General features: G+C 44.9%; 2 protein-coding genes across 2 annotated transcripts; both read right to left on the bottom strand.

The window, feature by feature from the left end:
* Nucleotides 8,013-10,131, bottom strand: LOC8059539 (quinone oxidoreductase). Its single transcript, XM_002465998.2, has 4 exons — nucleotides 9,718-10,131; nucleotides 9,395-9,621; nucleotides 8,785-9,042; nucleotides 8,013-8,564 (listed from the first exon to the last, which is right to left on the bottom strand). Exons 1-4 carry the CDS (start codon nucleotides 10,067-10,069, stop codon nucleotides 8,247-8,249), a joined length of 1,155 nt encoding a protein of 384 aa, XP_002466043.2. The 5' UTR covers nucleotides 10,070-10,131; the 3' UTR covers nucleotides 8,013-8,246.
* Nucleotides 11,962-16,373, bottom strand: LOC8081563. Its single transcript, XM_002465997.2, has 4 exons — nucleotides 14,888-16,373; nucleotides 14,000-14,143; nucleotides 13,765-13,881; nucleotides 11,962-12,970 (listed from the first exon to the last, which is right to left on the bottom strand). The coding sequence occupies exons 1-4, from the start codon at nucleotides 16,235-16,237 to the stop codon at nucleotides 12,356-12,358; spliced, it is 2,226 nt and encodes a 741-aa protein (XP_002466042.1). The 5' UTR covers nucleotides 16,238-16,373; the 3' UTR covers nucleotides 11,962-12,355.

Genomic DNA, 16,415 nt, shown 5'->3' with positions numbered 1-16,415 from the left:
ATGGACGGCAATGCAGGATACAATCAAATATTCATGGCAGAGGAAGATATTCCAAAAACCGCATTTAGGTGTCCTGGTCATGTTGGTTTATTTGAATGGATAGTCATGACCTTTGGGTTGAAGAATGCTGGTGCTACTTATCAAAGGGCCATGAATTTTATATTTCATGAGTTCATCGGCAAGCTGGTGGAAATCTATATTGATGATGTGGTGGTTAAGTCTGGGGATTTCTCAAAGCATCTTGCTGACTTACAAAAGGTGTTAGAGTGCACAAGGAAGCATGGGTTGAAGATGAATCCCAATAAGTGTGCATTTGGTGTATCGGCAGGGCAGTTTCTTGGTTTCATGGTACATCAAAGGGGGATTGAAATTAGTCGAAGATCGATTGATGCCATCAATAAAATAGTGGCCCCTACTAACAAGACTGAGCTCCAATCCTTGATCGGCAAAGTAAATTTTGTTAGGAGATTTATATCCAATCTGTCTGGTAAGATTCGTGCTTTCAGTCCTCTTCTTAAATTGAAAGCCGATCAAGAATTTATTTGGGGAAAAGAGCAGCAGTTGGCTTTGGATGAAATCAAGAAATATCTAGTGAATCCTCCAGTTCTAGTTCCACCTCAACAAGGAAAGCCCTTCAGATTGTATTTATCTACCGACGGGACGGTTATCGGTTCAGCTTTGGTCCAAGAATTTGAAGGGAAAGAGAGGGTAATTTACTACTTGAGTAGGAGGTTGATTGATGCTGAAACCAGGTATTCGGCCATCGAGAAACTATGCCTATGCTTGTATTTTTCGTGTATCAAACTAAGGCATTACCTGCTATCGGCCGAATGCACTGTTGTTTGCAAAGACGACGTGGTCCGGTACATGCTATCCATGCGTATTATGAGTGGCAGGATCGGTAAATGGATTTTAGCGCTGTCGGAGTTCGACCTACGTTACGAATCGGCCAAGGCAGTCAAAGGGCAGATTATGGCCGATTTTGTAACTCAGCATTGCGGTGTAGTGGAAGCCTTGGAAATTGTACCCTGGACACTTTTCTTTGATGGATCTACCTGTGACCGGGGGGCAGGAATCGGCATTGTATTAGTTTCCCCTAAGGGGAGGAAGTATGAGTTTTCCTTGCCGATTGTTGCTACGTCAATAAATAATCAGGCTGAGTATCAAGCTCTGATCAAGGGATTGGAGTTGTTAAGAGAAGTTCGTGCTGATGCTGTTGAAATCTTCGGAGATTCTATGTTGGTCATAAATCAATTGGCTGGGAGCTATGAATGCCGAAGTGAAGTTCTCATAACTTATTTCGAGAAAAGCATGCAACTGTTAAAGGAATTCAAGGATTTCCGATTAGAGCATGTTCCCCGATTGCATAATGAAGACGCCAATCGGTTAGCTCAGCATGCCTCGGGATATCAGCCTATAATTAATGCAATATCGGCGATCGGTGCCGATGATTGGAGGAAAGAAATTATTGACTATCTAAAAGATCCATCCAAAAAAGTTGAAAGACGGGTTCGATTTCAAGCAACCAAGTATGTGCTCCTTGAGGATGAATTGTATTATCGAACTATTGACGGAATTCTTCTCCGATGCTTGGGTGATGATGAAGCTAGAAGTTTGATGGGAGAGATCCATGAAGGAGTGTGTGGAGCGCATCAGTCAGCTTTTAAGATGAAGTGGATGATTCGAAGCAATGGATATTTTTGGCCGACCATACTTGAAGATTGTTTTAAATATTTCAAGGGGTGTCAAGGTTGTCAAAAGTTTGGTAACATTCAAAGAGCACCTGCATCGGCTATGAATCCTATAATAAAGCCTTGGCCGTTCCGGGGATGGGCTATCGATCTGATCGGCCAGATTTATCCACCATCTAGCAAAGGGCATAAGTTTATTCTAGTTGCCACTGATTATTTCACTAAGTGGGTTGAAGCTATTCCTTTGAAGAAAGTCACATCGGCCAATATGATTGATTTTGTGAAGGAGCATATTATTTACCGATTTGGGATCCCTCAAACGATTACTACCGATCAGGGCACTATGTTCACATCGGGGGAGTTTGATGAATTCGCAGTCGGTATGGGGATTAAAGTGTTGAATTCTTCTCCTTATTATGCTCAAGCCAATGGGCAGGCCGAGGCGTCTAACAAAGGAATTATCAAGCTTATTAAACGAAAGATTGAAGAAAATCCTAAGCGGTGGCATACATTATTAAATGAAGCATTGTGGTCTTATCGGATGGCTTGTCATGGACCAACCAAGGTGTCACCCTATCAATTGGTGTATGGACATGATGCGGTGTTGCCTTGGGAAATTAAGGCTGGATCTAGGCGATTATCTTTTCAAGATCAATTAACTGCCGATGATTATGCCACTTTGATAACCGATGAATTGGATGATCTAGCAGGGCATCAGTTAAAAGCTTTGATGAGTATAGAAGAGAATAAGAAGAGAGTTGCTAGATGGTATGATAAGAAAGTGAAGGCTAAGGAGTTCGTCGATGGGGATTTGGTATGGAAATTAATTTTGCCAGTTGGGACTAAAAGTTCGAAGTTTGGAAAGTGGTCTCCTAATTGGGAAGGTCCTTATCGGATAAGTTGATCGGCTCCTGGTAATGCCTATATTCTAGAAACTCTCGAAGGAGTTGAATTTCCCAAAGCATTAAATGGCAAGTATTTAAAGAAGTACTACCCCAGCATATGGGTCGATGCATAAAAGTTTAAATGCCGATAACACTCCTATCGGCTGAATTGAAGTGTATCTGGGGATGAACTTAAAGTTTCAAGAGATGCCGATAACAGTCCTATCGGCTAGACTGAAAGATGAGGAAGCAGGAAAACACAGATATGATGCCGATGAAAACTTTATGTGTTGAGCAGCGCCTGGATTGCCGATATAGCGCGTACCCGGATTTGGTTGGCTCCTTCTATCTCCTTAATGTCATCATCAGCAGAACCCTCTATCGGCTTCAGTTTCTTCTTCAGTTGGAGTGCCTTGCGACCATGAAGGTTTCGCTCGTGCTCAAGAAGCTTGATGGTCTCTCGCAGTTGGCTCTCTTCCTGTTGAGCTTGGGATAAAGCGTCCTTCACTTCCTTGAGTTCCGCCAACAAGGATTCCCTTCTTGCCGATAGATCGGATATTTTCTGCTTCAGTGCCTCTCCTGAAGATCTCAGGATGCCGATGTTCCTGTGCTTCTCATTGGTCAAGAGCTTCTCTTTCCTCATTTCATCGGAGAGTTGAGTCTGAGCAGCTCTATCGGCAAGACGCCGAGAAGCTCTCTGGTACTGCAGCTGGCGACTCTCCAAATGAGCGGCTTGGAAAAGGGTTTCTTCGACATCGGCTAGGATTTGGCCTCTGAGAGTTCTGAACAAGGTCTTGGTAGGGTCGGAATCGTCAACCAACTGCGCCGTGTCCTGGTGAAGGAGAGCGGACAATTCTTCCAGCCTGGCCCTGATATCTGCCGATGTAATGCCAACTATCTGAGAAGAGCTTGCTTCTTCGCCTTCTTCTTCAGAGAGATCGATGGTGAAGGAGAACAGGCTGTCGGGAGAGTCTTGTTCCTGGGAGAGAGAGCAAAGTTAGTTTATACTCAGAGAATCGGCAAGTAATGCTGACAGTAAACGGATGACTTACTTGCTTCAAGGCGATCTCTTGCCTTTGACTGGGAGGTGCTGACGGAGCTGCAGGCTGGTCGACCAGAGATGCCGATGGAACTACAGGTTGATCGGCTAAGATTGCCGATGGGACGATATCGACTAAAAGAAAACAGGAGGGGTTATGAGGCTAGATGGGAATAAGTTCATCGGCGGCAATATTGGTAAAATATGTTACCTGAAGAAGGAACGACAGTTGTCTGAATCGGGGGAACCGCCGATGATATAATTGGACTCACCGGGCCAGTTGTTTGTTCACCTACATCGGCTGATGTACCTTCTGTTTGAGGTTCTTCCTGTTGGGGTTCTTCCATCTGTGGTGCTTCCTGCATCGGTTGGGGAGACGATGCTTGCTGTGTCTGGACTTCTGGAGAAGAAGGGGAAGACTCTACCGGAATTGGAGACACCGGAGGAGGAGGGGGACTTGCCACTTTCTGGCGCTTTGTTCCAGCCTTAGAACCTTTGGTGCCCTTTCTCTTTGGCTGACTAGACTGGGGGGCATCGGCACTTTGATGCTTGGCTTTTGGCGATGCACCGGTTTGCTGCAATAACGAACAAGGGTTTATGAGCATAAATATAGCCGATATAAAAATAGTCAGCATAAAAGGAAAAAGATTTGACAAATTGCCTTGAAAGCCTGCGCCAGAGTGGAAGCAGCTACCGTTGGTAATGTCTGAGATTTCCTGGTGGTGACTTTCCTGAGGCGCGCACCCCGATGCACGATGGAAGCCAGAGTGGGAGCATTGTGGCCGATTGAGGAGATCGGGCCTGATGGAAACAAGTCGATCGGCTTGCCACTTCTGCTAACCAATGGGGGAATGTTGTCAACCTGCAAAAGGAATACAAAAGTAAGCTACCGATGGAAATAATATTGAGAAAATGAAACATCGGTTTGATATACTTACAGTGTCATCGGGGACTTCGTATTCGGGGTCGATCATGCCGCGGTATGAGAAGGCTGACCTGCAGAATAAATGCTCTTTCCATTCTGCCCACCATAGCTTGTATGCCTGAGTAATAAAAGCAGCCGGAACCCATTCTGACAGATCTACATCTGTATCGGCATTTGGTGGTAGTTGAGCTACTCGAATCCACTCAAGAAAGTTGGTGATGGGTTCTCTGGGTTTTATCACATCGGCATAAGGAAGTGCAATCGGCAACTGGCCAAAAGCTAACTGGCGAGCTAATGCCGATGGATTGTAAAATTCATAAGTCTGGGAGAGGTTTTTGTGCTACCAAAGAAATTCACTGGTATGGCTCTGGGAGTCACAATTGCCATCATTACCTCATTATCCCTGTCAAGAGCTTCATCGAATGGATTGAAGGTTAGAGGGAGCATGCTGTCTGGGTCATCATAAGCCAACCATGGTCGTTCATCTCTGGCTAAACCCTCATACAGAGTCTGGAAAAACTGGCCAATCTGATCCGGATTACTCCCTGAACCAGGTAGAATTATGGCAGCTTCGCCAAAGTTCAGGGGGGCACGTGTTGCCGATTCCTCTTCGCCCAACACATGATTTTCGGCTATATCTCTTGGGAAATGTTGTGTGAACAAGTTGAAGTCAAGGCGCTTATGCAAGTGCAGATTGAGCCACATGTTAATAAACCACCAGGGACCTCCCAAGTTGCCGATAGACTGACCAAGCAGGAGTTTCTGAGTTACCTGATGGAGAAGATGGTAAGCAGCGCCAAGCAAGTATCGGCCGAGAGGAAATTGGCCACCGTTAGCCAGTCTCTCTGCTGCCGATAGATAGACAGAAGTCGGTCCTGCCGATCGACCACAGAATACGAACTTGTCCAGCCACATGTTCAGAAAGGTGGTTTGTTCCTTTATGGTGACAGGCCCCTTCCCACAGTACTTCTGAATGTACCCCGACCAACCGCCGATAGCGCGAGTCTCCACTTTGGCACTAGGGGCGGTATCAAAGAAGTGGGTGCTATCGGCAGAAGAGACGCTAGACCAGTGAGCATAGCTACATCGGCAAGAGTGGGAGAAACAGGGCCGTGGCCAAAGACGAAAGCATTAAGGGTATCTGACCAAAAATAAGACGCAGCTATCAACAGTGACTCGTTCTTGTGCATATCGGCAATAGATAGCCTGATGCATTGGGCTAGTTTCCTTTCACCCCACTGGACTTCATTCGAGTTGCTGACTCTCAGGAACCAGTCTTTCCACCCTACAGTAGGGCTGGGCCAAGAGCGAAAGGTGTCTTTCCACAGATCTAAAGAAAAATTTTCGGCTCTAAAGGGAATCCTGTTGGTTTCTGCATTAATAAGGTCAGTTGGATCTGGATCCCCTAGAGGGCCGAGACATTGGAGGTGTGGTTGATCGGTGGGGATGACAATTTTGTTGGACAGCTCCTAGTGTTTTGGGGAATAAAAGAAATACAAAGAAAAGGAAAAGGAAGATATTCAGTAAAATGAATTACGGATGAACAGGGATACGAAGAAAAATACAGGAGATGGGATGGAGATCTGACCTCAGGGACGACGAAGCCAATGGCCATCTTGCCGCGAAGAGAGCGTTTGAGGGCGCCGGAGTTGATGAGGAGGAGTGCTTGTCGGAGGTCTTGGAGTTTCGAATGGCGCCGCCGCTGGGAAAGTAAACTTGGGTGGTGGAATGATGTGATGGGGAAGGAGTACCCGAGAAGGAACTATTTATAGGATAAAATGGGAAAGGGCAAATCTGACTTATCTCTTTGCCGCCTCCGAGAAATCCGAGGGTACTCAGGTAGATATGGTAACTGTTCGCACGGTAATCAAGGGATTGCGCAGGCGATTTGACGGGAAGCGGTCATTATCTGAAGATATTTTACTGTGCGAGATCTCCTGGTCGGTCCATTAGCAGCGTTCTATAACGGTCATATTGCCGATGGGCGAATAAAGGGGAGGTAGCCGTTTGAACAAACGTCCTGGTCAGTATATCGGCAGATCTTTGTAACGGTATTATTGCCGATGTACGGTTGAGAGAGAAATACCCGTTTAGGAAGTCGGGGATTTCGAGGAATCTGTGGGAGAATAGGATCAGAGTTGTTCAGATTGAGGTTGTCGGTTACCAGATTAGGAGCATTAATTGCGAGAAAAAGGCATCATTACTGCAGAGAATTTCGGAGCATTAATAGTTTTATACTCCGAAATTGGGGGGCATGTGTTGACACCGTTTTTGAGCACGTGTCCAGGATGGCAGGATAAGGTGGCAGTATACTATTTACAAAGGTGAATTGCCGATGAGGATGGTTGCCGATGAAGGAGAGGTCGGATGTGACTAAGTCTGTAGGCAGTAATGTGTTTATGTCGATGGCTATAATGGGAAAGTCTGCCGATGACCATGGCCAGAAATCTGCCGATGACCATGGCAAGGAGTCTGCCGATGATATGGAGGAGGAGTCCGGAAACCACTGATCGGTTTAATGGAAGAATTTTAGTTCGTCACGGAGGATAGCTTTGTTATTTCCTTATTTATTTAAGTCGTTTTGTATACGGATTGCGTGTAATTTGGAATTCGAATTCTAGTCGTGTTTAGTTGTAGCTCTTTGAGCAGGGTATAAATATGAACCCTAGGGCCTTGTAATAAAAAATCTATCAATCAATAAAACACACGTTTTTACTCATATTCCAGCATCTACTTTTCGACGACTTCGTCATATTTTTTTTTCTCTTTTACTACGAGTTCTTAGAAATTCGTCAACTTAAGCTCGGCGTATTCTCGAGTTCCGCGTGAGTACCTCTTAGCCGTGACATCCGGGCGCATCGCTGTTGTCAGGACTAAAGTATTCGAGTTATCACCTTTGCCGATAGCAAGGTCAAATCGGCTGGCACGCCTTAACGTTTAAATCGGGTATTAGCCCTTTGTGTTTGCAGATCAGTCTTTGCATCAACAGGGAACATGTCGAACAAATAACTGGTATGGAACGAACTTCATCTGTGCCCGTACAACCAGTAAGATGCACAGGGGCTATGCCCTGGTAACTGGTATTGTAAAATATGGTTTTACTGAGCATGTCAAATCGTAACATATATGATACTTTTTTTTAATTACGGTATAAACATCCCTGCCTTCACGCTCACAAGTGAACGCTTATGGCACAACCTTACAAAAAGGTACTTAGACCAGAGTTCCGCTACACGGAGGCAAGAGGGAGCCCTATTACAGCCCACCAATGCAAGTGATACTTTGATTGGTTTTTTTGTATCCTCTTTGAATCTGGACAAGCCGCCGCCGCAGTTTCGTCTCATGGTTGAATGGATGGATATCAGCAACTCAACTCTTGTTATGCCCACAAAAACAACCAGCAAGGCAGCACCACCACCACCAACCAAAGTGCTGTATCACCACCTTAATTATAATATACTATATAAGCACCATCAGCAAAAGTATATCTGTTCTCATCAACCAACAACAAGAGCGCCACTTGTTCATTCGTTCATATTTCAGAGTCAGAGAAACAGACTCGAACATAGCATAGACAGCTTATATAAGAAAACCAGCATAGATATCATTACCCAGTTCCCCTAACCAGATCATACTGCTGGTAGCTTCTCCGTTTTACATTTATTCATTTACATGCCCTTGCTTCATTTGATGCTACCTGTCTATCTCTAGCTAACTGTATCCGGGATGAGCACTATGGACCCTGAGGTCTTCCTGCCCTCCAGATCTGCATGGGCTTGGGCAGCTTCCGACAACGGATATGTGTGGTTCACGCGAACGCGCAGCACCCCGTTAGCGACATTGGCAAACACCTCCCCGGCTGACTCCAGCAGCTCATCACGGGTAGCAGTGTAATGCATGAGGCTAGGACGAGTAAGGAACAGCGACTTGGAAGCCAGGTCGCTCATTGGGATTGGGTCAGGTTTACCTGACGACTGCCCAAAGGACACCAGGAAGCCGCAGGGCGCCAAGCACTCCAGGGAAGCCTGCATGCATCACAGATACAGATCGTTTGGTATTGGTACTTGTATTTATGATCGCAACCAGTGTCAGTTGCAAGACTGAAAGGTTATGCCCAGAGTTGGATGGATGCTAAACGCTAACTCACAGTTGATAAGAATATAAGATGAAACTCTAGCAACAAACAGTGGACAACAATAGCACAGTTATTATAGTATAATACAACTACAGCTGCACATATAGTACCTTGTATGTATCCTTCCCAACAGAATCATAGACGACGTTGACACCTTTTCCTGATGTAATCTCCTTGACTCTTGCGACGACATCTTCGCTAGTGTAAATTATGGGATGGTGGCATCCATCCTGAGCTGCCTGAGCAGCTTTGTCTTGATTGGAGACAGTCCCGATGACAGTGGCACCGAGCGCGTTTGCCCATTGACAAAGGAGTGAGCCAACTCCGCCAGCAGCGGCATGGACCAGGACAGTATGCCCATTCTCAACCTGCGGGCACCACGTATGGTAATAATGGAGAAGGGAAAATTTATTACATTTCGTCACTGGCAATAGTGCAAGCTCCATATCATGGCATGGCAATCAGGTGGGTCATGAAATTACATTTTGGCTAGCTCTGAACCCGAGAAGAGCATACTGGAAATATATGCACAATACTACAATAGCAAGAGGCCAGAGTGTAATAAAGGGTTTGTCAATCAAAATAGAAGAAGGGATGAATGATAATCTCATTCAGTTGTCGAAGGGCTGAGATCTCAAGACTGGAAACTGGATACTGGGACAAGAATCAATCAACTAATCAGTGGTTACAATTGTTGGTTGGGTGTATATATATATATACCTTGAATACCCGGCGAAGCAGAACATGGGCGGTCATGCCCTTGAGCATCACGGAAGCAGCTTGCTTATGATCAACCGAAGGAGGAATGGGAACAGCGACAGCCGCTGGAAGGATCTGCTCCTGAGCATAGGAGCCCATGGGGTTGCCAGCATATGCAACAACATCACCGACCTTTCTGCCAGTGAGGCCAGGCCCAACAGCGGTGACGACGCCAACAGCTTCCATTCCTGCGCGACCGGAATTGCAACAAACCATCATCAATCAATTAGATATAAATGCCTTTTTTTCCCCTCTCTCCCCTCCCTGGCTAGGGCTAGGTATACCTGGGGTGAAGGGCAGGGTGGGCGCGGCATAGACCCCCTTTCGGAAGTAGATGTCGATGAAGTTGACGCCGACGGCGGTGGTCCTGATGCGGATCTCCCCTTCCCCGGGCTCCCCGACCTCCACCTCCTCCCATCGCAGCACCTCGGGGCCGCCCAGCTCATGGACCCTGATGGCCTTGGACTTCACCATGGCGACGGAGGCGGCGTCGCGGCGGTGGCAGCGGAGCCGGAGTGTTGAGGGGGTTTGGGTTTTGCGTTCCCCTGTCCCTAAACGGCTGGGAGTTGGAATTGGGAGGAGTGGTTGCCCAAAAAAGCGAGCAAAAACGATGGAGGAGCAAGGAGAGTGCGTCATCGCCGACGTCTGGTAAAATGATTCACACTCTCCTCTTCTTCCACCAACCAACTGCCACTGTACTCCCTCTACGGAACATTAGAAATATATAAATAAATAAATTATAAATAACTTTTAAATTGTTAAATCTAACTGTTTAACTTTAAAAGTTCTTCCAGCACTCATTTACTAGATAGTCAAGAACCTTCTTTTGACATATAAGTTTAACAGGTACTATAGTATTTTTATTTTATTTAGCAATTAGTGTCTAATTATAAACTAATTAGGCTTAAAAGATTCGTCTCGCAAATTATTCTCTAGCTATTTTTTTTAGTTTCATAAATATTCTATATTTAATACTTTATGCATGTATCTAAACATTCAGTGTGATAGACGATAAAGTTTAACAGGCCCGTTAACAAGGCCTAGTAGTAGGCCTTTGCTTCCGAACAACCTTACAAAGGTCTGCTTTAGTTTCAAAAAAATTTTAAGATTATTTATGATATCAAATCTTTGGACGTATGCATAGAGCATTAAATATAGATAAAAATACAAACTAATTACAATTAGCGGGACGAATCTTTTGACTCTATTTAGTCTACGATTGAACAATAATTATCAAATACAAATGAAAGTACTACAGTGGCCAGAGCCAAAAAAAATCACGAACTAAACAAGACCAAAATGGATCAATTAGAAATGAATAGGTGTCATAAACAAATTGAGCTAACCGTAGTAGTAAATAGCGTGACACCAAGCAATCAATCAAAGCTATAAAATAGTTACTTCCAAGTGAATTTTCCTTAGATATCTAAAAATCTATTTTATTATGATCCATTTCATGAAAATATAGATTGTGCCAAACATGCAAATTGCTTTCTTTTCATTTTATTTTAACTCAAAAAAATAAGAAGATGATAAAATTGCAATGATTTACGGCGAGAACTTATTCTTAGGTAAATCAATTAGGAGATACTTATCTAGAGTGTTCAATATTAGTTTTTCATTTTCCATACAAAAACTATAATTATTTTTGGGAAAAAAGTTAAAAAAATAGTATCATTATCCAAAAGGTTTCTTTTTAAATATAGAGAGATACTTATTTGTTATAAGAGAAAATATTATTTCTTTGAAAGTAGCGCTGAAAAGTTCAAGCAAACATGGGCGTGTCAGCTCCAAAGTCCAAACTTGCTGCAGTCGGCTTCAACAATAGTCAACTTGTTAACTTATATGAACTAAGAGTAACTCCAATAGTTTGCTAAAACTTATTTGGTAAATCTATAGTTTTGCCAAGTCTCAAAACCAAATGCCAAGTGAAAAAGAAAGTCTTCTCTAACAATTTGTTATTTGGACTTGACAAAAGAACTTAGCATCCTAGGATTTTTACCCAAATTACAAAATTAAGCCTCCAACAAGTTGGCAAAACTAGTTGGCAAATTGGGATACAAATAATGTTAAGTGATGGAGGACTTAACATATTTGCCAAGTAAAGGGGAAATTTTGCCAAGCTCACAAAATTACCAAGTAGTTTTGCCAACTTATTGGAGGCTGTTTTTTTTTTTTGTGATTTTGGCAAAAATCCTAGGATGCCAAGTACTTTTAGCAAGACTCTATTTGGTTGACATTGTTAAACTTTTAACTCCCATTATATCGAATGTTTAGACACATACATAAAATATTAAATATAGATTATTTATAAAACTAAAAACACAACTAGAGAATAATTTACAAAGCAAATCTTTTAAGTCTAATTAGTCCATAATTGAACACTAATTGTCAAATAAAACGAAAATGCTACAATATCTATTAAACTTTAACACCTTCACCAAACACACCCTTACTAAATAAAAACAGAATGACCTAATTTGTTATTTAAAAAGAAAAGAAACGTATGAACATAAGACACATAAAAGTATATATATAAGCTTAGCTCTTAACGAAGAGCTAGCTTATCATTCTCCCTCTTAATGAATAAAACATTCTATTGTACGAGCCAGAGCTGCGCTAAATACATTGCAATTAAGCCCAAAAAACAGCAAGTACATTGCAGTGCAGGCCTTTACATGCAGGTAACGTCAATCACTCTCTCTCTCCCTCTCTCTCTCATCAAACTTACTGGACAACAGCAGAAGAACAGTAAGGTCCACAACAACACAGTTAACAAACAGGTAGTACACTTTGTTAGCGCCATCATCTTTTCTGTTCTTTTTCCCCTACCGAACGACTTCCTGTACAGCTTATACAGCATAACCCCATTGCTGCTGGTATCAAATCAAAACTCTCCCAAAGAGGCAAAGACCTCAGGCCTCAGCCCGACACATTCCGTGTCACAGCCACCACTGCATAGAGCACAACAGCGGCTGAGAGCAGCTTCTTAGAAGCAAAAACTCTCAGACTGATCTTCACCCTGCGTGACCTCATCACCTTCAGTACTGCTTGCCCCACTAGCACCATCAATGAACATACAGCACCAAGAGCCATTCTCGCAGCATCCCTTGGCCCGCCCACCGTGTTCAGCTCGTTGCCATCAAATTGAATGTAGGTAGCGCCAGCAGGGCTACCTTCAGCATCAGCACAGTTAAGCCCCAGGGCATCATTCAACCAATCAGAGAGGCGGATCAGAACCCTTGCAAGCCAGGCCACTTCAGTCTCTGAGATGGGCCTTTTCATCCACTCACCTTTGTATTTAACATCAGCCCAAGAACCCTTCCTCAAGCTGGGATGCTTAGGTGTGAATACCTCCCCACGCACCTGATGGTGTTGATTATGTGATTTCTCCAACGAGGTATTCCCATTAATTCTTTCAATGTGGCCCTGGAAGGCTGTTTTCATCTGTGACTTGATAGAATCCAGCGTCTGGAGTGCTTGTTGCGTGTCACCTGGAAGGCGTAGTATCTCTGACTCTGCTCGGATCAGAAGTAGCTTCATAAAAATCAAAATTGCATGTCAGTACTCAGCTCACAAAATTATAAAAAACACATGTACATTAAGCATGCAAAATTCAGCCATCATACATATACAAACATGAAAACAAGGCAACTTTCCACATTGAAATAAATAAATGATGTTAAATAAATATCAGATTGTGCTAACCTATAGTCATTAGCCAAGCAATTTATACAAGAATACATGGCCTTAGAAAATCAACCGCTACAAGGTAAAGCATGATGGTTTCATGGTGTGTTTCATTCAGAAAGCATATGCATACCCTTCTCACTCCACACTCTGAAACTGTTCACTCACTACTTCCAAAATTTATGTTATACCTAAACCAAAAGTTCAGCCTTACCAATTTCGTACTAACCCAGGTCTAAAAACAGGCAACCTGCCAAGCCGAAGATTGGAAGCGAGCCTGTGAAACGGATGAGAGGTGCCAATTACTCCCTCCATTCTGTTTTAGTGGGCATCTTCCTTAACTTAGAGACCAAGGAGGTTCCTAAGTGAAAATTTTCCCTTGCTTAGTCTTAAGCATGTATGCTACTAGCTTTTACTTTATCGGTTTGGCCCTTGCATGCAGCCACATGCATATACATGCATGCCCAAGTAAAATGCTTCCAAAGCTAGGAGGGATTAAATGGATGGCATGCACATGCAGAGCAACCAGGGGGTATAGTGGTCAGTTAGTGCTTTGATAACTGTGTATTCCTACTAAATCTGAACAAACGACCAAAATCTACAAGCCCTCTAAAACAAAAGGGGGGGGAGTGAAGACATACCTGAAGAAGATTATAAGCCCCATTCTCATCATAACTGAAAAGCCTTAGATCAGAGTTCCAATGCTCATGCAACAATGACCCATCTCCATCACTTTCTGACAAACCATCCTCCCAGTCCTGATAGACATGTGCATGTCATGCAAACAATTATGATTGCAACTTCATACAGCACTATTTTGAACATTTTTTTGTACCATTTAAATGGCAATTGACTAAGTAATAATGCATGCCCGACCTTTAGCTGTTCACAGATTGATGGCACATACTTCAACACCTCATCAGATGCTGGGGATGATGCCACTAGCCTAGAGTGACAAGCAGCGTCCACTTTATGGAGAAGACCTAATAGCTCCGGGGAAGAGCTCAAGACCTCCAACACCTGGATAGCCCGAACAATTATGTAATACACATTACAGACTTAAAGTAGTTTATGAAGGTCATTAGACAATCCTCTATTCATTAGTTTATGGGACAAACACATCTGACAAGCATTGTTAAAAAGTATCTTTTGTTTAACAAACTTAAATGTATAATTGAAGGGAAACTTGAACAGTGCAAAGACACATATCCTGAGTACGATTTCTCCAGTTGCATGATCTTCAAATAGAGATCGGCATAGCAGAAACTAGTACTCACGATCTGACATAAATTCTAGAGCATTAGCCCAACTCAAGGGCTACCACTAAGGATGCTGCAAATTGATAACTTTTCAGTTCCAGTTTGTCCTCAGACAGCAAAATATATCATCAGGCATCCATAAGATAAAAGCATCTCTAAATAGCAGTCAAAATGTATGATCTGTATTCATAGTTTCAACCTTTAGGTATCAAGTAAAGGATCCGTGCATCTACATATTCTAACAGGTGTATATTTCCCATAGACTCAGCTTCTGCTGTACACTTTGCTGGAGACATCAAGCATTACTCAACTTGACATAATATAATATATAATTCGTAATCATGACTTATGCGCCAAATCGACACTCCCAACTAATTTCTACTGTTTTGGTGGCTATGAGCGTTCATCACTAACAATCATAAGTGAGCAAGGAACATGTGAGGCATTAGGTATTAAGGTTGACCATATAAGTAGCATTAGCAAAAGAGTATAGTCCAGAACTTACCTTGTGTACCATTAGCAGCACTGAGGCAACATCAGAATGGATAAACTTGTGCGCAAATCCCAGGAAATGCACAATCATCGAGTTGTAGAACAAGTAATTTGACAGAACATATGTCCTCCATGATGAATTGTACACCATCTTGGTTGTTTGTGGCTCCTTCTCACCCCCAGCTTGCTGCTTGCCATACCCATCCAGCTCCTGTTGGGTAACTTTCCATGGCTCCATGTAAGCCAACCACACAGAGAAGACTTGTGTCGCATTTTTTATCACAGTGCCGATGGGGCAGAATAAGAAGGTTCTTAGTACAAACCGGTACAGAGGCCTCTGTATCAACGGATTCCAGAACCCATTGGACACTGGCATTCCTTGGGGAGATGGTATGCGCGCATCGACTAGTGCATGGACATCACAGCAGTTGAGGTACATGACAAGCAGCTTCACTGCATCACCCAGGCCTGGTGATGGTGGCCGCTCACTCAAGTCGGCACGAGCACGAGAAGGTAACCGCAGGCCTAGTGCATGGCAAGTCTGCATAGGGAGAGGGGAGAAGTCATCGCCGACAAGCCAGAACTGGACAAGGGTGTGAAGGAAGAACTCGGCCCGTGCAAAGGAGTCGATAGCATCCGTGCCATCGCTGGGTGGCGGGTGGAGCAGGGTGCCGCCCCCGGGCATCTTACCCAGCGGAGTGCGCGTTGGCACGAGCTCCCTGAGGTAGGCATAGAGCAGCCTGAGGTATAGCGAGCTCTCGGGCTTCTGACCGGGTTTGCGGATGGCCGTGGTGGCGAGAGTAGAGACCCAGGTCTCGAGGCGTGCGCGCGAGGTGCGTCGAGGGTTGGAGGCGGATGCGGCGGGTGCGGCAGAGGATGCGGACGAGACAGGGTAGTAGGCGAACCAGAAGAGGTAGTACTCGAAGACGGAGAGGTGGAGCTCGGAAGCGACCCGGCGCGACAGGAGCGGCGAGGCGAGGTCGGTGGAGGGGGGAGACCCGAGGGCGAGGCGGAGCCAGTCGGGGAGGCGCTCGGAGGGGAAGACGTAACGGATGAGGGCGAGGCGGTCTGCGGCGGCGGCGGCGGCGAGGAGCGGGCCGGTGGGGGAGAGGAGGGAGAGGAGGAGGTCGGCGAGCGCGGGGTCGGCGACGGCGAGATCGATGAAGGATGGGGAGGACGGGGCGGAGACGAAGAGGCGGTAGAGCAGGGACGGGAAGGCGTCGGCGAAGAAGGCCCGCGGTTGGTCGTCGGCGTGGCGGGAGAGGTAGTCGATCACTCTGGATGTGGCGGCGGCAGCGGCCGGGGGCGTGGCGGCGTCGAGGACGGCGGCGGCGAGGGAGGACGCGTCGGCCCCGGGCGGCATGGCAGCGGCGGCGGTGAGGGAGTGAGGCCTAGGGTTTTTGGTGGGATTCGGGCCTTTTTGAATTTGTTTGCTTTTCTCTCTTGGTAGGCTGAGCAGCAGGCAGAGAAATCCGGACGGAAATGGCGCTCGCCTAGTCCAGTCCCCTCTTCCAACTTCGAATTCGTCGCGTCTAGGAGAG

The sequence above is a fragment of the Sorghum bicolor genome, chromosome 1 (assembly GCF_000003195.3).
Source record: "Sorghum bicolor cultivar BTx623 chromosome 1, Sorghum_bicolor_NCBIv3, whole genome shotgun sequence".
Taxonomy (NCBI): Eukaryota; Viridiplantae; Streptophyta; class Magnoliopsida; order Poales; family Poaceae; genus Sorghum; species Sorghum bicolor.
Note: the sequence above shows the minus strand (reverse complement) of the source record. Positions and strands in the feature narration are given on the sequence as shown.